Here is a 26,443-nt window from a genome sequence, read left to right as displayed (position 1 = left end):
TTACAAAACATGAAAAATAAAGTAGGTAAATGATCTATTTCCCTATTCAAAAGGTGTTCAGGGAAAAGTCATAGTTGAAAATTCCTATCACACAGAAGTTAACTTTTTTTTTTCCTTTTGTGAAATAGCCAAGTTCAACAGGGGAGCAGAAGACTAAACCTACGCAGAACAGTGTTCGGGAACTCAGAGGCCTTGGGCTCTCCCCAGATCTGGTGAGACTTCTGACCGCCTGGTTTTGGCCTGGCCTGGGGTGTCTAATTAACATCTCCTCCGTGGGACCCAAGCCCTTTGTTTTCTTGGCATGCTTTTAATTGATGGTGGAGAAGTAAATCTGGTTCTTGGAACCGGGACTGTGGTTTACAAAGATTTCCTGACCTGGCACGTGCATGGTCGTGTCTTGTATCTCCCCTCCTGACCAAGGACGACGGTTGAGTGGACCACAGTTGGCTCTTGTGGCCCAGTAGCCTGTGTATTTGGGCTGCGACTCTGTTATGTTTTCCAGTTGGGGATTCAGGGATCTCAACTTTGCAAACAGGTCATATTGTCACAATGTACATGCATTGTGCTGGGAGTTAGCTTAACTTTGTGGTATCTCTTTTAATTGCAATCAGGGGAGAAGCCGAGCATTGTACTCCGTTTTATCCAAACGCCTTGCTCTCTTTACTCCCAGGTTGTGTGCCGGTGCTCAAATCCCCTGGACACAGCAGTGAAGGAGAAAATATCAATGTTCTGCCATGTTGAACCTGAGCAAGTGAGTAGAAATTCCATCTCCATGTGAGTCATTTTTGTTTCGAATTATCCTGAAGTCTCTTAACCAGTTTCATAAGGCTTGTTGTCATTTCGGGATTTGAGACTAGACTGCTGGCCCCGTGACTCCGTCACCTGTGTCTTGTGGTTCTCCAAACGAACTTACCTCCCCGGCTCCTTCTCTCTCCACTTCCTGTACTGTTTGCTGTAGCCATGCTGAAGGGGTGCGTCCCCCATCTCTCTTGGCCTCACAATCTTCCTATTCATTTTCTTCCTCTGGGGCCCAGCCAGGACACAGTATTATCTGAGCAGCTTTACCTGCCACACCTTCTCACCCTTGAGCCTCAGGTCTGGGCTCAGAGGTGCGGGTGGTGAGCCTAGCACACTCCCTTTCGTGTGTGCCTTTCCCCTCAGATTTTGAGCTTCTGGAGGGCAGTGGTCACCTACTGAACTTCCTGTTCCTGGTGCCTGGTGTGTGAGGCGTTGCAGGCTCTAAGCCCATTTTACAGTCTTTTTGTTACCTGTGCTAATGGAGGGTACCTGCGGTACAGGAAGTTCAAAATTTTGGAACTGTAATGCATCTAAATGTGGTGCATGAATGGGAATTCTAAGGGCGATGAGTTGGGATTGTAGCTTTGGTTGGGTTTGGTTGGCGAAGCGTTTTTATGGATTTGAAGTGTTTTATGGTTAAGTTATGGATGCTTTGTTTTGCTGCCAGGTTATTTAAGGATCAGGAGACTGAGCAGGGGAGCCCAGCTGGCTTGGAGAGGGGAGAATGAAACAGCAGGGTTAAAGTAAGAGAAATCCATTTACAGACTAGCAGGAATATGGAAGCGAATATAGAAATGTTAAAGTCAGTGGCTGGACTTTGAAGTCAAGAGGGCTGGAGGAAAGCCGTTCACTACCACGAAGCCAGCTGTGCTCTCCCAGTGTGGGGGATGGCTTCCCGGTGTGAGGGTAGCCTGGGGCCTGCGTGCGACCAGGTCCCTGGGTGTGACCCCTGAGCTGAGGTCAAGGGAGCCATAACAAATAGGGAGAGCAGCAGGATAATTTCATTGTTATGAACAGCTTTTTTACCATGCACTGCCATTATCATCATTATTATTACTAATTTAGCTTTTTGTTATTTGGGAAGCACCAATTCAGGTAGAAACCCAAACAGTGTTCCAGTTAGAAGGTGAAAGCAGGAGGTTTCTATGAGAAAGGAAAAAAAAGAGTAGTTACATGAATAGAAGAAAGGAATTTCTGTTGGTATTAATGAGTTCAAGAAGGAATTTCTATAGGTGCAAACACGCTAAGTTATTCTTTAGTTGTGCATGGCAGTGCTGATTCTAAACAGTGCCTTTAATTTTCAGTTCAATAGTCAGAATTTGTGTTTTCCTGTTAGTTTTGTAAAGAGTTGTTTGGAATGCACTGTTGGTTTGGCCCAGTGCAAAGGTTATTTGCCCTGTTGAAACATTCTCAAGGTTGGAGACGTAAGACGTGCAGGGGGTTCCTTTGGGACGGCAGCTGTGCCTCCGTTTTGAAGTGGCTGTGTTTCTCCATGTGAGGATGTCCAAACCTGCAGAAGAGTTTTATGAGTTTCTTTGAGCCAGAACAGAGGACACACCTGGAAGCAACATCTCAACAGATTGAGAAATATGCTTCCACACTTCAGTTACTTTAGATATTTCTAATCCTAGCAAATGAAGGTAGTTCAATTTTGTTAAAGAACAGGTTGTCATTAAAATTATTCACTTTAAAAATGTGACAAGTATTTCTATATTTAAATTTGAACTTCAAATTTTATGCGTTTTAAGTCGCTTTGCTTATCTGATTGAATTACAAGAGTTCTTTATATATTCTGAATGTAAGTCTTTCATCAGATATGATTTGCATATTTTTTTCTCCCAGTCTGTGGCTTATCTTTTCATTTTCTTAACGGTATTTTTTGGCGCACAGAAACTTTCACATTTTGATGAATTCTAATTTATCCATTTTTTCCCTTTACACAATTATCCTTTTGGTGTCATTTCTAAGCGCTCTGTTTAACCAAGGTCATAAAGATTGTCTTCTGTGTTTTCTTCTGAAACTTTTACACTTTTTGGTGTTGCAGTTAGGTCTAGGATCCTTTGTGAGTTGACCTTTCTATATAGTAACTCTTCAGTAAAAGTTGGAAGTCATCTTTTTGCCCGTAGATGCCTAGTTGCTCCAGCTCCATTTGTTGACAGGACTACCCTTTAATAATCTGTAATTTTCTTTACAAAGGTGTTTTTTTAGATTTACTTATCTTTGGAAAGCTTTTTAGATTTATTTATAGCTATTTACAATTTACTATATGAATGGCATATTTTTAAAAATTATATTTCCTGATTAGATACAACCCACATGCTGATCGCAAGCCAAGCTAACATTACTAAAACTCTGTTCTGGTTGTTTACCTGCAAATTCTCTTGTTTTTTGTGGGTTAAACAATAATATTGTATACAGTTGGTGGTGATGGATTATTTTTCAGTTCATATACATTTTTTTCTTATCTAATTGTAACGGCTAATGCCTCTAACACATCACTGAGTAAAAGTAGTGATAGTGGCCAGTTTTGCCTTGTTCCAGACTTTTGCATTAATATTAAATAGCAACTAAATGATGTTTGCTATGGGGCTTTTTAAAATATTTTCCCTAAAGTTCATAATTTACCAAGAATTTTTATTATGAATAGGTTTTGATTTTTTTTTAGATTTTATTTATTTATCTTTAGAGAGGAAGGGAAGGAGAGAAATACCATGTATGGTTGCCTCTCGTGAGTCCCCTGCTCTGAGAACTGGCCTGCAACCCAGACATGTGCCCTGACTGGGGATCGAACCACGGTCATCTGGTTTGCAGGCCCTCGCTCAATCCACTGAGCTACACCAGCCGGGGCAATAGGTTTTGAATTTTTATTAAACCTACATCCACTGAAGTATTTTTTTCCTCTCTTTTAACCTGTTCATGTAGTGAATTCTACTGTTAAATTTCCTAATGTAGTGGTTCTCAAACTCTGCTTTGAAAAGTACTGGTGCCCGCCTCCTACTCCCAGATCCCCCGCGGGGGCAGCCGTCCCACGGGTTTTTAAAGCTCCCCCAACGGACTCTAGTGCGGAGCCAAAGTTGAGAAGCTCTGTTCTGGGGACAAGCCTGCATGGACAGGATTTTTTTTAAACTATGTTTGTAGTTTGGTGTGTAATTTATTATTTTCCTTTTGGATTTTTTTACCCATATTTGTAAGAGATTAGCGACTATTTTTACTTTATTTTATTCTATTTTTAAATTATATGTTATTGATGATGCTATTACAGTTGTCCCAGTTTTCCCCCTTTGCCCCCCTCAACCCTCACCACTATTTTAAAATTCTTCTTGAGTTAGTTGGTTTTGGTCATTTATATTTTTGTCTAGAAAATTGCCCTATTTTCTGTTTTCAGATTTAGAACACTTTCTTTTCCCAAGGTCACACAGCTAGTAGGAGGCTGTCAGCCCCGTGAGTTTTGACTCATTTTCGTCAAATAACCTTTTCTGCCGTTCGAACAGGTGATCTGCGTGCACGACGTCTCGTCCATCTACCGAGTCCCCTTGCTGCTGGAGGAGCAGGGGGTCGTGGATTATTTCCTCAGGAGGCTTGACCTTCCTGTGGAGAGGCAGTCACGAAGGATGCTGATGAAGTGGAAAGAGATGGCTGACAGGTCTGCTGGCACTTCCAGTCTTGTTCTCTTTATTGTTAGGGGCTCAGGGAATTCAACTCTTGTGTTCTCAACTCCTGCTGAAAAAGGTTCTAAATGGTAAGGGGCGCTAAGAAAGGCTCTCGGCTGTCACGTGGTTGCATCATGGGTGAGGAAGTCCTGTAGAGTTGGACTCACCAGGTCGCAGGTGAGTTCAGATTGCGCACCTAAACCCTTGTCTCCCTTCAACTAGAAAATCAGTGCGAACAGGCATCCCAGTGGCAGTAGGTCAGTGCGCATGTGCAAAGTGTACACACACACACACACACACACACACACACACACAGGCTGGCCGCGGCTGGAGCACTTTTGGGTGGCATCCCAAATGCCTGAGCTGTGTTCGGGAACATAGCACTCCCCCGCTCCAGAAAAGAACCAGCAGAAGTGACAGTCTTTTCATACTGCTGCCGCCAGAACTCGCCACGTTAGCTGTCCCCATTCTCCTTTCCTCCTAAAGCTGTGTGTTCACACGTCACGTCAGGTGTCTTCACGCAGGGCCTCAGCGCGCTGGGTGTGCCTCACTGTGGGCACAGAATTAATGGGACCATATTAGTCAGCATTTGGGGAGGAGGAACCTCTCATTTCATTGCTGTGATGTTTTCAGTTTGACATTTTCCCTTTCAGATTTTCCATTTATATGTATATCTTCACGTAGCTACAAGAATGGCACACAGTTTTAGGATCTTTTCCATAAAATGTTAGAAACATTTTTCCTCTGTTAGTAATTCAAGTTTATAGTGGAGATTTTTAATGAATATGGACTATTGTGTGTATGTCCTATAATATTGAGTATTTATTTCATCAGATTAACTCTTGTGAATTGCTGTTAGTTTTTTTGCCCTTTGGGATTTTAATTTTTTGTAAAACAATGTGTGTGAGGTTTTTTCTTTTTTTGAATTTATTGGGGCGACATTGGTAAATAAAGGTTTCAGGTGTGCAGTTCTATAATTCATCAGCTGTGCACATTGTGTTGTGTGTTCACCACCCCAGTATGCTTGGGATTTTGATGCCAGCTCTTCATGATAGCTTCTGAAATTCGCTTTTGTTAAAAAGCCTGCCACATGGATCTGAAAACTGTTTCCTCTTTACTGTTTGGTACTCAGATAATAGACACTCCTGTTAAATTCTTCCCAGACTTGTTTTTCTTCTCTTTAGAAGGAGTTTTGACCTCATGTTTGTATGTACATTCCAGTAACTTGTTGTTTCTTGACCTTTGGTTGACAGATATGATCGCTTGCTGGAGACCTGCACTATTGCCCTTGTGGGGAAGTACACCAAGTTCTCAGACTCGTACGCCTCTGTCATTAAAGCTCTGGAGCATTCCGCACTGGCCATCAACCACAAGCTGGAGATCAAGGTAAGGAGGCAGGGCCAGACTGGCTGCGGCACAGGCGCAGCTGAGGCGTGGACAGGGAGGCCATTGGACGTCCCCTGTGTGCTACATATCTGCTTTATGGTTTTGGAGCTCAGAATTTCTTTGTAGGAATAGAAAGGATTTATGGTGGGCTCCTGGCTTTGAGGGAATAGCAGAGCATTTTCAGGAAATAATGAAGGGGAAAGATGGTCAGAATAGATGCTGAGGGACAGTGAATACTTGGGTTTGAATATCAAGTGACCAAGTCAAATGCCCTATGGGGATGGGGAGTCTTGGCTGGCCAGCGGCACTTTGAAAATTGCTGGTTCCATTTCCCTCGTCTGTGAAGTGGGAAGGCTGATACCCACCCCATAGGGCTGGGAGGTTTCTCAGAAATGCGTGTCCAGTTGCCTGCTCAGTGCTGGGAACCTGGGTGGGACCCAGTAATAGCAGTTGGGAGTTCTGTTCTGTGCCACGGAGGGCAGAGCTGAGCTGGTGCAATGGCAACGCGTGGCCCCGGCCTGTCTCCTTGCGGCAGCTGAGCGCAGAGAGTGGTTTGTGGGTTCCAGAACCACACAGCCGGGGCTCAGATTCTGGCTTTATTGCCTACAAGATATGTGACCCTGGGCAAGTGAGTTAACCCTCTGTGCCTCAGTTTCCTCCCCTTTAAAAAGGGGTAGTGATGGCGCCTTCCTCCTCTGGCCATTAGAAGAGTTAAATGAGTTCACATGAAGTGCCGAGTACAGTGCCTGGAATGGAGGAAGTGTTGTATGTGTTCGCTCTTCCGGAGAACCTTCCACCTGTCCCTTTCATACCTTTTCCCCAGCGGCATAGCTCCTGGCTGGAGCTTCTCAGGAGGAGATGTGCTCGCCAAGGACACTGGGGTTTGCCTCCTATGTCTCCAGGGGGTTCCCAGTGCGATAATCTAGCTTGCTTTGTGTCGGTGAGCAGATTCCTGTAGGAAGACCTGTTACGCATTTTTTAAGAAATACGGGACCTCATTACACTGCTCTGACCTGTTTTTGCTAGTTCTTTGGATCATTCATTGGTTTATCCATTTGGAGGTGGCCTGTGCCTATTGTGTGTTAGATGGTACAGGTGAGAGGTGACTAGAATGGTGGTGGGGTCTCTTAGGTGTGACAGGGGCACACAGAAGATGGGTGATCCGGCCTCAGTAGATGTGTGAGGATGGTGCAGTTCCTCATGGAGGGACACCTAGGTGAGCTTGGGAGGATGCATGAGGCAGAAGGGAAGGGCATTCCTGACAGAAGGTAGAGCATGTCCAAGGGCCTGGAGCGGGGATGAGTGGGGAATGGGAGGAGTCTGGAGGCAGGCCGGCCAAGGCCCGGTCATGGGTGTCCTCAGCTGGGCCATGCCTGGCTCTTGCCTCCGTGTTCAGGGAAGTCAGGGCAGGAAGAAATAGGCAGTTGAACAATCTAATTAAAAATGGGTAAAAGATTCAAACAGACACTTTCATAGAAGCTGCCCACAATACATGTGAAAAGATGCTCAACATCTTTTATTTGCCAGGGAAATCAGTGCAAATGAAATCACAGTGAGATACCAGCACACTCTGCCCAGAGTGGCTGAGAGTGTAGGTGAGGAAGCAGAGCTCGGACCGTGCTGGTGGGAGCGTAAAGTGGTGTGGCCCCTAGAAAACAGTCTGATGGTTTCCTGTGAGTTAAATGCACGCTCACTGTATGACCCAGCAATTCCACTCCCAGATATATACCTGAGAAATGAAAACGTGTCTACAAAAATACTTTTATATAAATGGGCCAGTTATTCATAAGAGCCAAGATCTGGAAACAACCCAAATGTCCAGAGCAAGTCAGTGGATAAACACGCCGGGGCCTGTTCCTACAGTGGACAACTGCTCAGTAATAAAGAGGGATGTACTGTGAAATACACAGCAACATGGATGAATCTCAGAAACGTGCTGACCAAAAGAAGCCAGACAGAACAGGCTCCATACTGTGTGGTGCCAGTTACGTGACGTTCTAGCAGATGCAACACCTGTGGTGAACGAAAGCGGGCAGGAAGTGGTTTACGGGGGGCAGAGGGACCTTTTGGGGATGACAGTACCTTTTCATAAGTGGATCGAGGTGGCCCCCTCATTTAAGGCTTTCCACCCAGAAGGTCTGATGAGTGTTTGTCACATCTCTGAGTGAGTGATAAAATTCATCTTCTCTACCCGAGGTCTGGGACAGATACTGTGCTTATGTTTTACTGTATGTAAATTCAACTCTAATAAATTTGAAATGATGAAAAGCAATCCATTGGGAGGTGGACAGGGGAAAGTGGACCAGAGAGACACTGTGGAGCCTGCTGCAGCAGGTCCTAAACGGACAGCGCTCCGAGTGGACGGAGATGGGTTTGGGAGTGAAAGGATTTTGAAGGAAATGCTTGTAATTTAAAATAGGAGAAAGATTTTAGTGCTTGTTTTAAGTGATTACTAGGTTTAAATCTATTAAGAGTATCATTTTAAAACTTTGAAAACTGAGAAAGAAAGGACATGGGTTATACCACATAGAAGCTACAAAAGCACGCGAGACTCTGGAGTCACAGCCCGCCCCTTTTCTCCCCGCCCCCAGTACATCGATTCCACGGACCTGGAGCCGAGCACCTTGCAGGAGGAGCCCGTGCGATACCACGAAGCCTGGCAGAAGCTCTGCAGTGCCCAGTGAGTAGCTCTGCCTCTGCTTTTCAGGGAATTGGGGGCTTTTGTTTGTTTGTTTGTTTTGGGATTTTATTTATTTACTATTAGAGAGAGGTGAAGGGAGGGAGGAAGAGAGAGAGAAACACCACTACTCAGTTGCCTCTCATGTGTGCTCCGGTGGGGGCTGAACCGGCAACCCAGGCACGTGCCCTGACCAGGAATTGAACCGGCCACCTTTCACTTTGTGGGACGACACCCAACCAACAGAGCCACATCAACTGAGGCGGCTTGGGTGCTTTTAATGCACAAAGTGCTGTGCTTTCATGTACTGGTAGTAAATCTGCTTGTTTAACTGTCTTTTCCTTATTGAAAAGCCTGCATTCTGGATGATTTCATCTTTACCAAATACAGCTTATCCGTGTAGTCAAATCTGAAGAGAACCTGTTCTCACTTCATTGATACTGGTTACTGTCTGCATCTATCGAGGAGGCTCATTTAAGGCTTTCCACCCAGAAGGTCTGACGAGTGTTTGTTAGAAGAGGATTGCGAGTAGTTTGTTTTCAGCAGCTGCTGTTTATAACCCTAAAACATGAGCAGGGGTTTCTGGTTCAGGAGAACTGACTGTGACCGCAGCTGTGGCTGAGGCCCTGGGTCGGTGCGGCCCTCTGTGCCGAAGAGGCAAGGCCTCCCCTACCCGGGGAGCACTGTATGGTTAATAAACCGTGTTTATGTTAATACAGATTAAACACTAGGAAAGAGGCTGTGCCTGTGACAGGCCGTGGGGCGCAGTGTTTCACTGTTGTGTAGCATCTTGTTTCCACTCGCCACGAGCACGTTGTAGCGTTACTAAGGAAAGTCCGCGGTTCTGTGTGTGCTCCAAGTTCGTCGTGTCTGCATTCAGCTCGTTGGCAGGCCTGTGGTCAAAGACCTTGTCTAGTGCGGGGTGTGCGGACTAACCTCACCGCGTCTGCATCCAGGAATTGGCTTCTGGGTGGTGATCTGGAGCCGGACGGGTGGACAGGGGTCACCTTGTGCTGTGCTCTCTTGTGCAGTGGAGTGCTGGTCCCGGGAGGATTCGGCGTTCGAGGGACGGAAGGGAAAATCCAAGCTATCGCCTGGGCTCGGAAACAGAAGAAGCCTTTTTTGGGTAAGAAGTAGGAAGGAGCATGAAGAAGGTGCCAGCAGGAGGCTGTGAGTGAAAGGGATCAGCCCAGCCAAAGGCAGGCTGTTTGGTTCTCTTGGGGAGAAATTCAAACCCTCCTTCAAGATGCGAAGTTTAAACTTTGAGTTGCATGTAGATGTGGTGGAAGTCACAATGAAATGTCAGGAAATCTTGGTTATTTACTGAACTTGTCTTTTGGGCGAGACACATTGGAGACTGTTTTCCACCCTCACATGAAACAGCAGGGGGCTGTGATTGGGCGAAGTGACTTGGGATGCTTTCTCGTGGGGCAGGGAGACTTGACTTTTTGATGTACCGAATAGAATATTGTTTATTTCTAAAACTGAACAACTTCCCAAACCTGGAGTCTTCACATACGCGGAGATCCAGTTTTTGAAATCCGATATGGACAAAACATAGCCGGGCGCCTGTCTACCGCAGGCAGTTAGGAGGCTTGCGATGGGAGTGCCGTGGACCAGCAGCTGATGGGGAGTGTGGGTGCCGCCTTTTCAGCGGCACTTCATTTGTTTTCCTCTCCCATCTGCAAGGTGTGTGTTTAGGAATGCAGCTGGCAGTGGTGGAATTTTCCAGAAACGTGCTGGGATGGCAAGGTAAGAGTCTATTTAAAAGCTTGTTAAACTCCTGCTTACACGTTCCAGGAGGTGTGAAGGCTGGTGCCTTTTGGGTCATCGGGGGGCCACGGAGAAGGACCACCCGGTCTCTCAGTACCTCTCGGGGCCTGTTAATGGGACCTTTATTGAGGAAGGGCGCGGCTCCTCCAGGCAGACCCCCCAGGAAGGAGGGAGCACGGCTGAGGCTGCTCTCTGACCCCGTAATTCCTGCTGTGGAGATCCTCACACTTTGGTCGCCATGGCCATCATCCCCGAGCTGGTGTCAGTGAGAAAACGCCGCCTATGTGAGGCTGTGCAGTTATTATGAATTTGGGCTGTGGGGCTGGTCAGACCAGGACTCAGATTCTGACTTTATCACTTGTATGGATGATCGAGGCAAATTCCTTAGCCTTTCTAGGCCTCTGTACCTTCTGTAAAAGGGGGTGATACTGCTGTCCACTTCACACGGTTGCAAATGGTAAATGGAACAGTGCACTCGGACAGGCCCAGCGCGGGGATGGCAGACAGGGAACAGTCCTGCTGGCTCCGTGCCTGGCTGCCTGTGTCACTGTGTCCAGTCCAGCCCACAGCCCGTTGGCTTCCAGCACAGTAGTATATGTCTCTGTTCTGTGGAGGGACTGGTGTTCTGCGCCATGTGGCGTGTCTGAGATTACCCTGCCCTTCATTCAGCTCTGCCTGGCAGGGACATCGCAAAGGTCTCTCCATGTGGCAGCTCATCAATTACTCATTCAACCTGAGCTGCCTCACAGCATGGAGACTGACCAGCTTCCAAATGACAAGCCCACTGGACAAGCATGTGATGAACTTGCTGGTGTCCCATGGCCGAGCCCAGAGGGGGTGGTTGGGCTGTGGGGGAACCACCACACAATGTGAATACGGGGGGCGGGGTTCACTGCAGCCACTGCTGGAAGAGTCTGCCACGGCCCCTCATTCCCTGTAGCCCAGCTGACAGTCTAGCTTTTCAGAAAGACCTCCTGAGTTCTAAGAAAAGGAACCAAAACAACCCGAAGGAACGTACAAGTGTCTGGCTTTATGAAGTACGTGTGATTCTTCTGTGGCTGGCCTGCTGGTAACAGCTGGGCTTCAGCTGCTGAGCAGGTGCCGTCTGACCTCCCCCTGCCCCCCCGGAGCTGCTCCTCTGGGCACTGTTGCCCCTTCGCAGCCGTCACCTCCTGCCACCACTCACCTTCCCCGGAGGATGAGTGGCTTGGCTGTTTTCTTTCCAGTCTTTAGTGGTTTTGCTTATGCTCAATTCAGCAAAAGATAAAAGTTTTTTAGGTTTTTCAAATGAGCTGGTTTCTGATGTAGCTGTTGAGTGAGGCAGTTAAGTGGGGCAACGTGTAAGGTGCTGAGGATGAAGAAACAGGACTCACCCGCCCCAGATGGAGATGGTCTGAGACGGAAAGTGGACACACTTGAGGCTGCAGTCAGTTTCCGCCTTGCCACTTTGTACGGCTTCGACCCCTCCCAGAGAGTTACGGGTTTAATGGAGAAACTGTGCTTGTGTGTATATTTTATATCTTTAAAATACTGTCCCAACTTTTTGTTCTAATCACCGAATGACTTTAAATAGGAGGGAAATTGTGATTGTGAGCTTAGGAATGAAACTTCTAAGAAATTGGGTTTGTTTGTAAATATTTTCATAGCACAAATACTTTGATTTTTCAGATGCCAATTCCACAGAGTTTGACCCCAACACCAGCCATCCTGTGGTGAGTCCAGTGTTTGCCTCTCACCAGGGCTCGGAGGGTGGGAGTGGGTCACCGATGAAGGTGGTTGGTGGTTGGAGACAGGCAGTGAGGCCACGTGGGTGCGTCCTAGAGAACCCTGTGGACCTGACTCTCAGGCCTGCTGCGCGGGAGGGGTTTCCTTTTTCCTGTATCACTTCTCACTGTTCTTCCCAGATCGCCACAAAGGGTTTTAAGGACAGGTGCCACCCCAGCCAGCTGGGGGGTCCTGCCTGAAGTAATTCCCCATCCTGACTCCCCTTAGCTCCCAGGAGCACTTTATAGTAACACTGATACGGAACACTTACAGGCTCTTATTATGTGCTGAGCACTGTCTACTGCTTTATATACAGGGGTGGGCGAAAGTGGGTCAGCAGTGCATCTGGGAAACTATGATACAAGAATAAACAGTAACACAGAAATTGTTCTGTGTACTCACAACTGTAAACCCCCTTTTGCCCACCCGTGTATTGATTCATTTAATCCCCCCCACTGCTGGGAGATGAGCATATCATTAAAGAAGCTCCGGCACGTAGCACCGATTTGTTTAATGGTCACCGAAGCCTTTGGAGACCAGCACGCCTCACGCTGTCTCTCCTCCCAGAGGAACGTGGCTCATGGGCAAGGACGGTGCCTCATTTGTCTTTGACCCCCCAGCCCAGGGGCGGCAGGCCTGTTCTTGACCCCGAGGAAGCTGCGTTAAACAGGATGGGCAAAGCTCTTGGTCTCAAGGTGCTTCGACCTCGTCAGTATATGTCTGTCGACTTGAAATTGAACTTTGCTAATACCAAGACTGCAGGAGAAAAACAAAGCTTTTGAAATGTGGGGGCAGTGAAGGCACAGGGCACAGAGAAGGTCAGACGGCACAGGGGGACGTGTGTGACCCCAGGTCCTGTCCGGTGTACGTGCAGCTGTGCTCATCGTTGTGAGAACTGCTGCCGCCCAGCAGCACCTGTGAGCCCAAGCGCTGGGCACAGGACCGGCCAGAGGATACATCCCCTACTCAGTGATGGTTGAAAAATACTCATTGGGAGGCATTTTCCCCTGTGACAGACGTCTCCTACAAGGACAGGCTGGGGAATGAGGGCCTCCGCACAGGCTCATTTCATTCAGTGCCGGCGGTCCGTCTGTAACGGAAGCGGCCTGCCAGTGTGTGTTTGTGTTTCCACACCTCCAGGTTATAGACATGCCAGAGCACAACCCTGGGCAGATGGGCGGGACCATGCGGCTGGGCAAGAGGAGAACCCTGTTCCAGACCAAGAACTCCGTCATGAGTAAGAGCGGCCTCCCCCGCCCCCAAAGAGGCCTAGCCTTGGGCTCGGTTCCTCCAGGACGCACGGGTGGTGCTGGGCTCTGGGGTGTCTGGTTCTGTTCTCACTTGAGCAGTTCTTGTCCCTTCCCAGCGGTGCCCTGTTCGGGCACACCGAAACAGGCGAAGCCGCAGCGTGGGTATTAGGGTAGGCAGTGCAGTCAGGGCGGGGGGACCGCAGGTGGGTGTGTCACCGGAATGAGGCAGTTAGGTGAAATCCATTGTAATCTGTTCCTTACCTAATCTGTGAGATTAAACCATATGAAATGGCTGATGTTGGCAGTTTTTGTCCCACAAAAAAAGAAAATGGCAGTTTTATAAGGTTCAACCTAGGTAGATTTAATTCTGAAAATACCTGCAGGTGCTAAAGATTTAGGGAAAATTTAGGGCGGAAAATATTTAAGAAAATTAAGATTTAATTTTCTTGCCTACTAGGAAAATTCTGTCTATACAAGGTGGGGCAAAATAGGGTTACAGTTCATATGGAAAATAATACTGTAATTAAATAATGATACGGGAGTAAACTGTCTCGTGTACTCACAGCTGTAGCCCTGCGTTCGCCCCACCCTGCATCAGCAGAGGCAGCTGTGTGTCCGGTAGGGCCTGGGCAGCAGCAGCATGGTTGGAGTCGACGGTGTGAGCTTGAGTCCTTCCACCTCTAACGCTCCGTGGGGGTGGGGCTCTCGCCCGGCCACCCGAGCGTCTTGTGAAACAGCCCACTTGCCAGCGCAGCCCTTACTCGTTCACAGCAGCCCCCCGGTGCTGAGGATCTGGACGACTGTGACTTAACTGCCCAGTGCTGGCCCCAGTGGTCACCGGTGTGGCTCCTAACACATGTCTCTCGGGGCTTGGGGCGTTTGCTGCATCCTGATTTGTTCTCCAGGGAAGTTTGCAGCAGAAGCGCTCTGTGCCTCAGGGACCGTGTGTTGGCGGGTGGCGGTGCAAGTCTGTTTCTGTCATAGTCGGTTGTGCTGTGTGGTCCAGGAGAGTCAAAGCCCGGACTTAGTCCCCATTGCGCCGCTCCCAGCCCGTGGCTGTGGTGGGCGGGAGAGCCCCGGCAGTAATCTGCAGAGGCCTGACTGTGTGTGTGATAGAAGGAAAGTGGAAAGCAGGATATGGTTGTGAATAGGGTTTTTATTTTTTGTAAAATCAGAATTCTTTACATCAGCTTACTTGCCTTTTTTTTTTTTTTTGCCAGGGAAACTCTATGGAGATCCAGATTACTTGGAAGAGAGGCACCGCCACAGATTTGAGGTGAGGAATCGAGATTTGTGACTTGAAATAATCTGTTACTTTGGGGACAGTAAGCTGAGAAGTTATTCCTCATTCGTCAACAGGTGAACCCAGTCTTGAAAAAGTGTTTGGAGGAGCAAGGCTTGAAGTTTGTTGGCCAAGACATTGGAGGAGAGAGGATGGAGATTGTGGAGTTGGAAGGTCATTACTTGGGCTGTTGTGTTCAGTGGGAAACTTACTAAGGTTTCCTTGGTGTGTGGGAAAATATGAAAACGTTAGTTTATTGCCCTCGACCTCCCACAGTTGGGAAGCAGCGCTGTCCTCTGGGGGGCGGAGGGCGTCTGGAGCCCTGGGACAGCAGGGTCCCCAAGGATGAGCTTTGCGCCGTGGTGTCTGTGGGCAGCTGTGCCCTCTGGCCTCGGTCCCTCGTTCTCCGGGATAAGAGTGTGGACTTGGTGTGCGAGCCCCACTTTCTGATCTAAGGTGACCTGCACGATGCAGCCCCTTGGAGGTCCCGTCAACGGGACTGTGACAGGGACTGTGACAGCGTGTAGGGAGGGGGCTTCACATCTCCTGTGCCCGGTGCTTACTTTTCCCAGGCTCTGATCAAGAAACTGTTTTCAGATAATTAGTGTTTGTGAGAATGTGAAACATTTAACAAGCTTTTCCTCCTTGTCCGCAATTGACATGCACACACATAGCGAAGCTCTCTCTATCGCGTCTCTATTTCAGAGCACCCCTTTTTTGTCGGGGTTCAGTACCACCCCGAGTTCCTGTCCAGACCTATCAAGCCGTCCCCACCATACTTTGGCCTCCTCCTAGCCTCCGTGGGGAGGCTCCAGCATTACCTCCAGAAAGGCTGCAGGCTCTCGCCCAGGTGGGTCCACTTCGCCCGTCCTCCAGGTGGTCACGGGTTTATGACAGCACGCCGTCGCCCCCTAGTGGTGAGCAGAGCCACAGGAGCCAGGGTGTTCCTGTGCTGCCGTGACCTTCCCCCTGCTCAGGCTCCCCTGTCTGTAGCATTGGGGTTCCGGGGCTACATCTATAAGTAGGACCCTATGGTCCAAGGGGAGCTGTGGCTTTTCCCAGAGTGCCGGCCACAGCCTGGGCAGTGTCACGGGCCTGTGTGCCTTAACCCGGAGCCTGTTAGTTACTCTGAGCCGATGGTTGGGGGATCAAGACTGAAGCGTAACTCCGATGTGTATCTTTTGTAACTAGAAGTTCTACAGCTTCATGCTGAATGTGTGGCGCAGTGCAGAGTCTTTCTGACGTCCGCTCTGTGCAGACGAATGTCCTTGTGCTAACGGTGATCGCGGAGACGGGCTTGGCGGGTTTTGGTGGGAGATGATGACTCAGCCATGTGGGTTCCACAGGGACACGTACAGTGACAGGAGCGGGAGCAGCTCCCCTGACTCGGAAATCACCGAACTGAAGTTTCCGTCAATAAATCATGACTGAAGGTAACGTGTGAATTTTTAAGCTTGAGTTTAGGTTTTTGTTGTTAATGGTGGTAACCCTAGAATTGCAAGAATATCGTGAGTTTAGTGTTAAAATTTTCATCTGTCAGAGACTGAAATGGTGAGGTTGGCATGGGCATCAAATGGGTGCGACCGCTCCTGGGACAGACCGTGGCCCACCCTGCTCCTGGGGCTCCGGGCCTGGGCGGCGTCTCCTCGCCGATCGCTGTGTTCAGGTGCCCGTCTGACCAGATCCCGGAGAACTGGGTTCTCAGCCATCTGATGCTCCCTGGATCCATGAACTGGAGATCCCGAGGGGGCAGACGAGTGTGACAGTGTGGTGCTTGTCATTTTTGCAGAGCCTCAGCTTTCATCAGGCAGAGCTGTAGAAATTACACATGCAGCACTTCGATGTTAATTGCTGCTTATTCTGGAGATCCCTTAAAGTGCAAACAATCTCTGAACAAACTCAGCACATGAGTCTTTATAGTGACAGGGCGCGTGAGTCCACACAGCACGGCAGCTGTGCGCACCGCCATGAGGGGCGTGAAGTCCTGCTCAGGCAACTGCGTGAACTGTGGCAGCCACAGCACAGTCTCCTGCTGAGGGTATCAGAGGGGGTTGGGGGTGTCAGTCAGGGATCTGTGGGGTCTGAAAGGAGAGCCAGGGATGTGGCATGGTCTCATATGTGGGGTGGGGGTCCCCTCACAGTTAAGAGGAGCTCTTGCCCAGGGCACGGGCAGGTAGCCGCCTTGGCTCCCCCGTACCTTGCGTTCACCACCGTTGGGCTCTGCTTTGCGCAGATCTGGTTGAACGGGCACACGGCCTGTGATAACCGGAATGAGGTGGGTGGGCGAGAGGGGTAGACTGGTATGGGGAAGGGGGCGGTGGTTGCTTACCCTCCCCGGGGCGAGTGTGTAGCCCCCAGGGAGTGGTGGGTGCCGTCCACCTGATGGTGTGCGAGAGGCTGGTCCATAGTCTAAGAAATTTCAACAGAGAGAAAGGAAACTTCAGCGGTCGGGGCGCAGGTTTGGTCAGTGACGTGGGTCCCTGCTGGCCCCGCTGGGTGGAGAACGCGCTGCCCGCGGGACGGCTAGGAGGCGGTGCTGTGGAAAGGGCTCTTACTGGGGCAGATGCAGAAGTCCATGTAAGATCTTAAAAATGTAAGATTTCAGAGGGGTTATGAATTTAGCTTGTAATTATTCATTTTAGGCTCGTACTAGTCTTCAAAGAAAAAGACATAGTTTACCCCAGCAGCTGATAAAAATCCTGACTTTTCTACTTTAACATACATGTAACAGAATTGCTAATTTATTTTTATTTTTTTTTTAAACAGGGGTGATTCTTCAAGAGAGTCTTCAGACTTTGGGAGTTTACAGCTTTGATTTTACACTCGGCTTTTGACACTTCCTTTAAATTATGTTTTTATTAAGAATATTTTATTATGGGGGAAAGGTATTTGGAAGACTGTGTGACTCGCATGTCCCTTCATGTGCCTCGGCTCCTACACGGTGTGAGGCCTGGTGTTGGCACTCTCCATTTCGGTCCCCCAGCCTCAACCGAGAAGCAGGACATCTGGGCAGGAGTGGGTGACAGGGCTGGCAGAGTGCCTGCCAGTCACCTCGTTCCTCCAGCTACCGGGAGTCCGGATTCGAGAGCGCAGCCTCTTGCCTCCCCAGGGAGGCCCAGACCGTTATAAGGAGTGCGCCTCGTGCACTTAGCTTGGAGGGGGGTTGTGGCTAACACAGCACTTGGTGCTGGCGACCCGAGGGCTTGCCGCCAAGGGCAGTGACACCAGAAACAGCCTTGGCACTGCCCTGTGCCGCGGGGACTCTCCGTGCCCACTGTGGCTGGTACCCGTTCAAAGGGACAGCCAGTTTGCTGTCACACGAAGTGGCAGTAAGTCTGTGTCTCTGAAGCCCAATTTTAGAATCCCTGCCCCCTGGCTGTACTTCTCTCCTGGGGCTGGGAAACACTCCTTGCATCAAGGGGTCGCTTAAAAAAGAACAAAGAATTTGGGGGGAAGCTGCCTCTAAAACCCTCTCACATATAGACAGCTTTGCTTGAAGCAATTCTTCCTTCCAGGACGGCGTCACTGCGGTCGAAAGGCCATATGAAACTCTATTTTCTTCACTTGGTGTCATGACAGGCACTGCTGTGTGCCCATTATATTCTGGCTGGACTTGTATACTCTAACTTAAGAAATAAATAATGCAGAACAAGAGCTTCGCACTTTGTTTGTAACCCACTTGTGTCACAGCCGACGGAAGCTAAGTGCCAGGTGTGTCTGTGTGTGGTCGGTCACCTTACCTGTCAGCCCCAGGCTCTCCTCCAGCTGGGCAGCCTCAAGTAGACAATCTGATGGTTAGTTCAAAAACTACGAGAGGAGCCCTGGCTGGGTGGTTGGTCGATGGGACCCTTGACCTGCACACCAAAAGCCTGCAGGTTCGATCCCTGGTCAGTCACATGCCTGGGCGGTGGGTTTGGTCCCAGTCAGGGTGTGTACAGGAGGCAACCAATCCATGTTTCTCACATCAATATTTCTCTAAAATCAATTAAAAAATAGCCTCAGATTAAAAAAATTGATAGAGGAGACTTTTTTTAAAAGTAGGAACCAGAATTTCCCCAAAGACATCAAATTTAGGTTCTCAGCATACAAAGAAAAGAGATTCTTAGATGCATGGGCGCTGTGTGCCCTGTTTGCTCTTGAGAAAGGGGGAATGGACATGTTATGAAGGCAGCCCTCCCGCTGCCGGGCCAGACCGGGCCCCCCCCACAACAGGGCCGGGGCTGCAGAACTGCCTTGTGCCCTGTGGGTCCTACTCCCTAAGCCTGGAGTCCAGGCCGTGGCCCTCCCTGCATGGTTTTTCCTTTGAACTTAGTGATGCTGTGGCTGCTGAGCACGGCTATTCATGAACATTCTCCTCTGCAGAGGCTCAGGGCTCAGGCCAGGTTGCTTGTTGGTCAACAGCTGTCATTCACCTCTGAGAAACCGGGGATGGGGGAGAAAAGGTTTCTTCCCATTGCGTTCCCCCATCAGAGAGACCCAGAAAGGAAGTGGGTCCCTTTCATTCCTCACTGACTAGTCCAGGGCCAAGTCACTGCTGAGGCCCAGAAGCTGCTGTTCCTCTTCCTGACCAAGAGCAGCCCAGATGCCTGTGACTCCCTATCTCATGGCCAAAATAAAATGCCTTCACTTTTGGTGGCCTTCGTACTCACCTGGCAAAGTACTCTGAGGGGGACTTACCAGATGAACCCACCTCTCCCTATAGGGCCGGCGGTCCCAGCAGACAGTCATCAATTCTGTTTGTAAGGGCTGCTCTCTGGACTGAGGGCTCTGACAGGCCGGTGGTGAGGTGGTGACAGCAGTGCCCCCTGGGAAAACGCCTTGGGTGGTGTGAGGTGGTTTGCAGAAACCACAGTGGTTAGATGTCTCCCCACCCCACCTTTAAGAGTGTCTCAGATGACCAGCTGTTAGTTGCTGGTCACTTGCACGACTTTGTAGAAAAGGGACCCCAATGCCTTTCCGTGGCTTGGGAAGCCTGACCAACCTTGCCAACCAGCTGTGCAGAGGAGACTGTACTAGGAATGAGACTGCATCAGAGGGTGGTCTTCCATGCCCAGTGTCCACTGACCAGCACCCAGAGGCCTTGTGGGAGGAAACTGGGTGAAGGTTTTCTGGTGTCCAACCCAGGTGCTCCAGGCTGGCTCTTCGCAGCCTGGAATGGCTCCACTGCAACACGACTGCACCTGCCTGTGTAGAAACCCGCTGTTTCCCAGTCAGAGCATTTCTGAGGATTGTGATGCCTGGGCTAGATGCCTGGGCGTGGAAGCAGGGAGGGGGCGGGGGTGTAATTTAAACTAGAGTGGGGCCCCGGCTGGTGTGGCTCAGTGGATTGAGCGAGCACCAGCCTGCAAAGCAAAAGGTTGCTGGTTCCATTCCCAGTCAGGCCACATGCCTGAGCTGCAGGCTAGGTTCCCAATAGGGGGCGCACAAGAGGCAACCACACATTGGTGTTTCTCTTCCTCTTTCTCCCTTCCCCTCTCTAAAAATAAATAAAATCTTTAAACAAAAAAGTTGGTCAGTGTTGCTGGAGTGCATGAGCAGGGGCTAGAGGAGGCGTTGATCCAGATGGATCAGGTCAGCCACGTAGATCATGGTGTGGGCTTTGTTCTCAAGGTATTGGGGAGCCCAGGCCTGTCCTGATTCAGATGCTGCCTTTCTAGTGTTTCTGGCTCTGTTGGTGGAGATGGTTGCGGGGAAATGGCTGAGCGGGACTGCTCCAGTGGCCAGAGGGCGCTTGGAACGGAGGTCTGACCCTTTTGGGGCAGGAGCTGTGGAGCTGTATGTGCTGGAGAGACACGGCACAAGCCTGATGTTGACCAAGTGCACCGTTAGCTGCAAGGAGGTAGCACTTGACCTCCAAAGTACCCAGTCATTAAGGCAGAGCTGGGCTGGAACCTGCCCATCTGGGCTCCTTCTCCCTCATCTCTGAGTGGTAAAAACCCAGGGCAGGCTTGACCTGGACAGAACTGGGTAAGGGACTTGTAGCCCAGCTGCATCCAACTGGCTGGCCAGGTGTCCTAGAAGTAATCATTCATGCCCCAGGTTCCTGTAGTTTATTAAAAAGCTACACGAATCACAATTTCCAGCATGCCAGGGGTGGGGGCTGCAAGGTAGCCTGTTGGCCCTGTAACCACAGTTAGCGATGCACCTTGCCGTCTGCACGGGGGTTTTTCCAAGATCACAAATTCCTTTCTGGCCTTGTCTAGCCAACCGCAGTCAACAGACCCCGGCCTGGGCAAGATGAACATAGTAGGGACAGGTAGGGTCCCTTCTAGCTCAGCCCTAGTATAGATCTGGCCAGGTTTTTACAGGTTCTTTCTGAAGGTAAGATTCCTTGGAAATCATGCTAAAAGCAATTTCTTAGCTACCCAGTCCGGGGTCTGCTCAGGATTGAAGCCACGTTGGGGACCAGCCCGTGAGTGTGCAGTGCTCCCAAAGGAGCGCCCTCTGAGCAGCCAGATGGGTTTATTGGGAGGACTTTGGCTCCAATTGGAAATTGCAGCATCTCCCAAGGAGAGCGGCAGCTTCTCCCCTGCCCTCACTGGCCTGTGGGGCCTCACAGGACGCAGCAGGTGCAGGAGACGGGGCTGCGCTGCAGCTGCTGCAGCTGCTGCTGAAGCTGCTCCTTCTCCACCGTCAATGCCTTCACCCTCTGCTCCAGCTTGCTCTGCTCCGCTGCCCACTTCTGCAGGGACATAGAAGCAGGTGTCTCAGCCAGCGATTTTCAACCTTTTTTGTTTTGTGGCATGCAGAAGCTAATTACTAAAACTATATGGCACACGAAATACAGTTTTTGCGGGTCTGACAAATAAGTATAATTTTGATTCATTCACACCAGACGGCTATTGTTGTGTTCATTGTCGTCATTTTTTATTTGACGGTTTCAGGGAAAAGAGGCCAGTGCCCCTGACTAAATCGTCAGATGTTGAACATTTTAAAAATTCTTAGGGCACCCCAGCTGAAAATTGCTGGTCTAAACTGACTTCCTCTCAGGTGCTCACACCCTCCTCCTGGGGTTGAACTGATGGAGAAGGCAAGGCTCAGAGAGCTGGGGTGCTTGCTCAAGGCCACTCGGCACCGGGTTGGCCCTGTGAGGTGGAGAAGCCAAATCCTCTGGCCGTGCAGCCACCCCTGGCTGAGTCAGCCCTAGGGTTTTAAGGAAGCTGAGTGTCTCAGGCCCTGGGATGACCCATCCTCTGCAACCTCCTTGAGTATCAGAGGCAGACTCCGGTTGGCAGGCCTCCTCTGTCTCCCACCACCACCCATGTCCTTCTCTCTGTGCGCCCCTTGCCCTCCTCTGCTTTTCTGCCACCTCATGTTTGCTTCACAAAAATGCCTTTCTTTGACACTGTCTAGCACTCACTGTCCCCTATCTTGAGATTCTCCCCCAAAATTTGATATAGAGTCCTTGGGATGTCTTAAGACTTCTCAATATTCTACTTGCTGGCTCCCCCAAGCCACACAGCAGGGGAGGAGAGGAGGTAGCAGGGTTACTTTGATCCAGCCCCTGCGGCACACTCACGGGGCACTGCAGCACCAAGGGAAACTCGAGGGCTGGCCCAGGACTGCTCAGTGAGTGGGGTGGGGGGGGGGGCGGCCTCAGCCACTCACCTGTCTGCACCACTCCTGGATGTCGTGGACGGTCAGCGGGCCCTGGATGCTGCCGTCCCGTCGCAGGAACACCTCTCCCTGGTCTGTCTCATAGAGCTGCGGCTCTGCCTGGGCCTTGGGGGCGTGCACGCTCAGGCGGATCACCTGGGTGAGGGCAGCAGCAGCTCTGGATGCGGCACCCGGCAGTGTGCCGCCCAAACACCACCCTGCTTGTTCCTGGTTCCCGGGCCTGGGGGCAGCCTGGTGGGGCCGGGGCAGGGCTGTTTCAAGTCTCTTTTGTAGTCACTCATTTCCTCGACTCGTCTTTGCCACCACCTCATGCCCAGCACTGCTCGGCAGAGTATATTTGGGCCATCACGTGTAGAGTGATGCCACGACAGATGGCAAAACAGCCCCAGAGACCCTCCTGTCCTGCAGCGCACCTTGAGGGGCGTGCTGCTGGCGTTGGTGCTGACCACGGGGATGAAGGTGAGCATGTAGGCGTCGGGGAAGACCTGCGGCCTGAAGCCCTGCAGGATGGAGTCCACCAGCAGACGCACATGGTCCTCTTCGCGGTGGCTGCAGTGGACACCCTGCACCAGCCCGCTGTCATCGATGCCCACCAGCAGGCTGCCGCCCTCGCTGTTGAGGAAGGCGCACACGTAACGCCGCAGGTGGTGCTTGAAGGTCAGACTCAGGTACTCGCCGCCACCCCTCTTGAACTCCACGTTGCGTGTCTCGCTGCCCAGGAAGGCTCCCTGGAAAAGCCGCTCCTGTCCCTGGATCTCCTGGTGCTTGATGGCGCTGTCCGAGCATGTGCCCCTGGGTTGGTACTGGGAGCTAGGCCACGCTGGGGCCTGGGCAGGTAGGGCGTTGGTTCTCCTGGCCCGTGGGAGGCCGGAGCCGGGGCTCCGACTGGGGCCCAGGCTGGGGCCAGGGCTCGGGCCGCTGTCTTCCTCCTGCTGGGGTGGGGCAAGAGTCGGGAGCCCAGACCAGGGCACCAAGAGGGACAGGCTGCCCAGAACACCCACCTCCACCATGCTAGGGATTCCCACTCAGGAATCCCTATGGCCCCTCCCAGGTGGAGGGGTCTCATTCTTCCCAAGATCATGCACCCAGTGAGCGAATGCCTGCTGGATCAAGGGCTCAAAATGGCTACTGTTTCTTCCTGGCTGGGCTGCTGTCTTCCCAGGTGAACTGTGAAATGCATGTTGGGTAAGAAGAGCTCTCCTTTCCGGGGCTGAAGCTGAGACACCTGTGGGGCAATCTCTTCCCACTCAGGTTGTGGATAGACCTCTGAGGCCCAGGACTGGATCACCAGGAGGTCCTTCAGTGCCCTGAGGTCCCATGTGACAGCTACAGGTCTCTGAACAGCAGGGGCTCTCAGAGGGTCCCCCCCACCCCCGACTCTTCCTGATCCTCCTGAAACTTTTCCCTTAAACCCCAGTGAGGCTTTGCACACCATACGCCTGGGTGAGGCTCTGGGGCTTGTAGGCCTGGTGGCTCCGGGAATGCCTCCCTTACCTCTCTGTGGTCTGCGGGCCGGGGACCTACTCCCAACACCAGCTCCTTCCCGTGGGCCACCAGCTCCTTGATGATCTGGTGCTCCTCCAAGGCTCTTTGCAGGCGCCAGGGGAGGGAGGCCAGGGTGTCGGCGTGGGTGGCCACTCGCACCAGGGCATGGGCCTTCCTCCGCCGCCTCACCACCTCGATGTGCTCCCGTGCCACTGGCACCTCCAGTTGCTCCAGGGCATCTCGGAGCAGACAGGTGAGCACCGGCGCCGAGAACTGGGGGTTGAGGTGGCCCACGTAGAGAATATGCGTGCTGGGAGCCTGCTCCAGGCCTGAGTGCACAGGCAGGGACTCCTCTGTGGGGAGCTCCTGCAGGGGCTGCTTGCCTGGGGGCTCCATGAGGGGCTCCTGCACCTGTTTTGTGCTGATCTCTTCCTGGGGGTCTCTGGAGGGGCTTCCAGGGTTGCTACTGCTGGCTGCTGTTCCCAAGGCCCTGGGCTCTCAGCTTGGCCCAGGCCTCCCAGGGAACTCTAGGGGTGCCAAGTAAGGCTCCTGGGAGGTTCACAGATGGGCAGGGGCTGGGGAGAGCCAGAGAGAGAGACGGCAAAGGACTAGCAGCAAGGGGCAGGCCGGCCACCCACCCCAGGCCTAGGACAGGGCAGCGGAGAGTCAGGCAGGTCTGGAGAACGGAGCCTGTGAGCCTGTCCCTCCATTCCACAGAAGGGAAGACTGAGGGGCATGTGTCCAAATAGAGACAGAGGGGACCAGAACTCAGGTCTCTGAGGCTCCTCATACCCTTTCATTGGCCCAGGGGTCCTGACTTCCCTCCCTAGTCCACAGGCAGGGGCCATGGGGTTTCCTGCGCACCAGAGATTACTGCTGCTTTCAGACACCAAGGAAGGCTGTTCAAGGGCCCTGGGGGAGGCTTTCTTTACCCAGGGCTCCGAGGCCTGCCTGAGGCCCCTCTGCTGCTTCCACTTGCCTGGTCTGAACCTGGTGTGAGCCCGGAGGAGGCTCTGATGGAGTCAGAGCTGGCTCAGAGGGTTTTAGAGCAGAGGTTTTTATGCTTTGGGCACACTGACGAAAGCCATGGCCTCTCCCCGGAAGAATGGGTTTTGCGTATGTATGTATAATTTTTGCGGCCCTTCTTAAGAACTAGTCTAGACCAAGTCCTCTGTTCCTGGTTCAGAGGGCTGAAGTGAGGAGGGGCAGAATGAGGGGCAAAGCTGGGCCGCTACCTAGCTCCACCCAGTCTCCCACCAAGCCAGGGACCTCGCTTGCTTGCTATGCACACACCAACCCTTGTACTTACCCCCGCACACCCAGCCTCTGGACTGCGTGGCAGGGCCCACCGGCCCGCATCTTTTCAGACTGGATCCTTGAGGTAGGCAGGGCCTGGGGGGCCACCTCAGCTGGGGTGGGGACATTCAGGGCCAATGGAAGTAGGAGGAAAAGGGATGCCTGTGACCCTCATATCCTGACTGTTCCTGGGGGCCAGCCCTGAGCTCCCACAGCCCCTGACCCCTGGCCAGCAGCTCCCAAGGGTACTTGGGGGCTTGGTGTGGGAGTCAGTGAGAACCAGGGCTGGAGGAAGTGGGCGGGGCCTTGCAACTCCCTCTGTGATCTCATCTGAGTCACCACTGCCTTCTGGGCTAGCCTCAGGCACTCAGGTGGCCAGGGTGGGAAGTCTCATAGGGGGATGCTTCCCCCCAATTCCCACTTCCTCCCAATTCCCACCCCACTGTCAATAGAGAGAGCTATGCAGCTCCCAGAACACAGGGGCAGAAGACGTAACCAATCCTAGGCTCCATTCAGCACTGACAGGGCCCAGCTACTTTTATGAAGGGCCAACGCGTACAGTTGGTTCCAGGACTCCCTCTGACACCAGGTCCTCCTCAGAGACAAAGGCTGCTGTCCAGAAGAGTCAAGACCCTTTTTGGGAGTACTCCAAATGACCAGACCCCACTGTCCAGGAGTCTGGAAAACCCGGGCCTGTTCTGGTTTGGCAGCCCTGACCGTCAGCTTCACAGGTAGAATCTCACAGTGGCCAAGGGGAAAGGGCATCAGGATGTGAGAGCTGGCAGGGCCCACAGGAGTCTCCTTATCCAAACCCCTTAGAGCCAGACGGATTCAAAGGAAGGGAATGACTCACCCGAAGTGCCACGGCAAATAGCTGGACTGGCGGGAACCTCAGCCTTGGCTCTGAAGCCAGGCTACTTGGCTTCAAATGCTACTTTAGCACTTCCTGGCTATGTGATCTCAGCTTATCTTTTCTCATCTATAAAATGGGTTTGTTGTGAAGATTGAATGAGATCATTCGAATTCATGTAGAACAGTTTGTGGAGTAGTGACAGAAAAGTGTGAGTTACTCTCAGGTTCTACTGCACTGTGCCGCTGCCCCTATGCCCCATGAGAAATAGGCAGGTGTGGCTTTGGACTTGAGTGCCTGGCCCCTGGCTGGGCTAGTCTGCATCTCTCCTTGTCCCCAAGGCTCCTTGGAGCTGCTCACCCTAACGTGTTCTTTCCGCTTGGGCACGCATAGCTGCTGTGCCCACTGCTGCCTCGCTGAGTGAAGCCCTTTGTCTTCCTGGGGGTCACATAATGCTGGGGCCCCAGGGGACACCTGGAATTAGAAGAACTCTTAGGGGTCACCTTGTCCAAGTTCCTCATTTTATATGTGAGGAAACTAAGGCCAAGAGGAAGGGATGACCTGCCCACTGGAAAACAGTGACTTGGCTGTTGACTGATTAAAAAGACACTGACA

The 26,443-nt window shown here is 51.4% G+C and overlaps 2 protein-coding genes across 3 annotated transcripts in view; one reads left to right on the top strand and one right to left on the bottom strand.

Annotated features, from left to right (window-relative positions):
* The window catches only part of CTPS1 (CTP synthase 1), a 29,574-nt gene extending 11,340 nt beyond the window's left edge, over positions 1-18,234 (top strand). For both annotated transcript variants that reach the window (XM_037032567.1, XM_037032568.1), the window contains 14 exons: positions 129-212; positions 671-751; positions 4,290-4,441; positions 5,702-5,834; positions 8,426-8,514; positions 9,543-9,637; positions 10,201-10,263; positions 11,953-11,996; positions 13,189-13,285; positions 14,519-14,574; positions 14,658-14,754; positions 15,286-15,430; positions 15,927-16,013; positions 17,347-18,234. In XM_037032567.1, the coding sequence (XP_036888462.1) occupies positions 129-212; positions 671-751; positions 4,290-4,441; positions 5,702-5,834; positions 8,426-8,514; positions 9,543-9,637; positions 10,201-10,263; positions 11,953-11,996; positions 13,189-13,285; positions 14,519-14,574; positions 14,658-14,754; positions 15,286-15,430; positions 15,927-16,011 (1,221 nt within the window). In that variant the 3' untranslated portion in view covers positions 16,012-16,013; positions 17,347-18,234. The remainder of the gene's footprint in view (positions 1-128; positions 213-670; positions 752-4,289; positions 4,442-5,701; positions 5,835-8,425; positions 8,515-9,542; positions 9,638-10,200; positions 10,264-11,952; positions 11,997-13,188; positions 13,286-14,518; positions 14,575-14,657; positions 14,755-15,285; positions 15,431-15,926; positions 16,014-17,346) is intronic.
* A 2,279-nt stretch (positions 18,235-20,513) lies between these two features.
* Positions 20,514-24,169, bottom strand: SLFNL1 (schlafen like 1). The gene is made up of 4 exons (XM_037032549.1): positions 23,682-24,169; positions 22,611-23,131; positions 22,189-22,332; positions 20,514-21,262 (listed from the first exon to the last, which is right to left on the bottom strand). Exons 1-4 carry the CDS (start codon positions 24,076-24,078, stop codon positions 21,134-21,136), a joined length of 1,191 nt encoding a protein of 396 aa, XP_036888444.1. The 5' UTR covers positions 24,079-24,169; the 3' UTR covers positions 20,514-21,133.
* Between the last annotated feature and the right edge of the window lie 2,274 nt (positions 24,170-26,443).

Source organism: Sturnira hondurensis, unplaced genomic scaffold, assembly GCF_014824575.4.
Source record: "Sturnira hondurensis isolate 20B ecotype Veracruz unplaced genomic scaffold, ASM1482457v3 Scaffold0021490, whole genome shotgun sequence".
In the NCBI taxonomy this organism is placed as follows: Eukaryota; Metazoa; Chordata; class Mammalia; order Chiroptera; family Phyllostomidae; genus Sturnira; species Sturnira hondurensis.
Note: the sequence above shows the minus strand (reverse complement) of the source record. Positions and strands in the feature narration are given on the sequence as shown.

Excerpts from the sequence above, each read along its gene's own strand:
- SLFNL1 (XM_037032549.1), bottom strand. The coding sequence starts at position 24,078 with ATGGAGCCCCCAGGCAAGCAGCCCCTGCAGGAGCTCCCCACAGAGGAG. Across the intron at positions 23,132-23,681 it reads CCACAGAGAGGTAAGGGAGG|AGCAGGAGGAAGACAGCGGC; the intron begins CATTCCCGGAGC and ends TTGCCCCACCCC. Across the intron at positions 21,263-22,188 it reads TCCAGGAGTGGTGCAGACAG|AAGTGGGCAGCGGAGCAGAG; the intron begins GTGAGTGGCTGA and ends ATGTCCCTGCAG.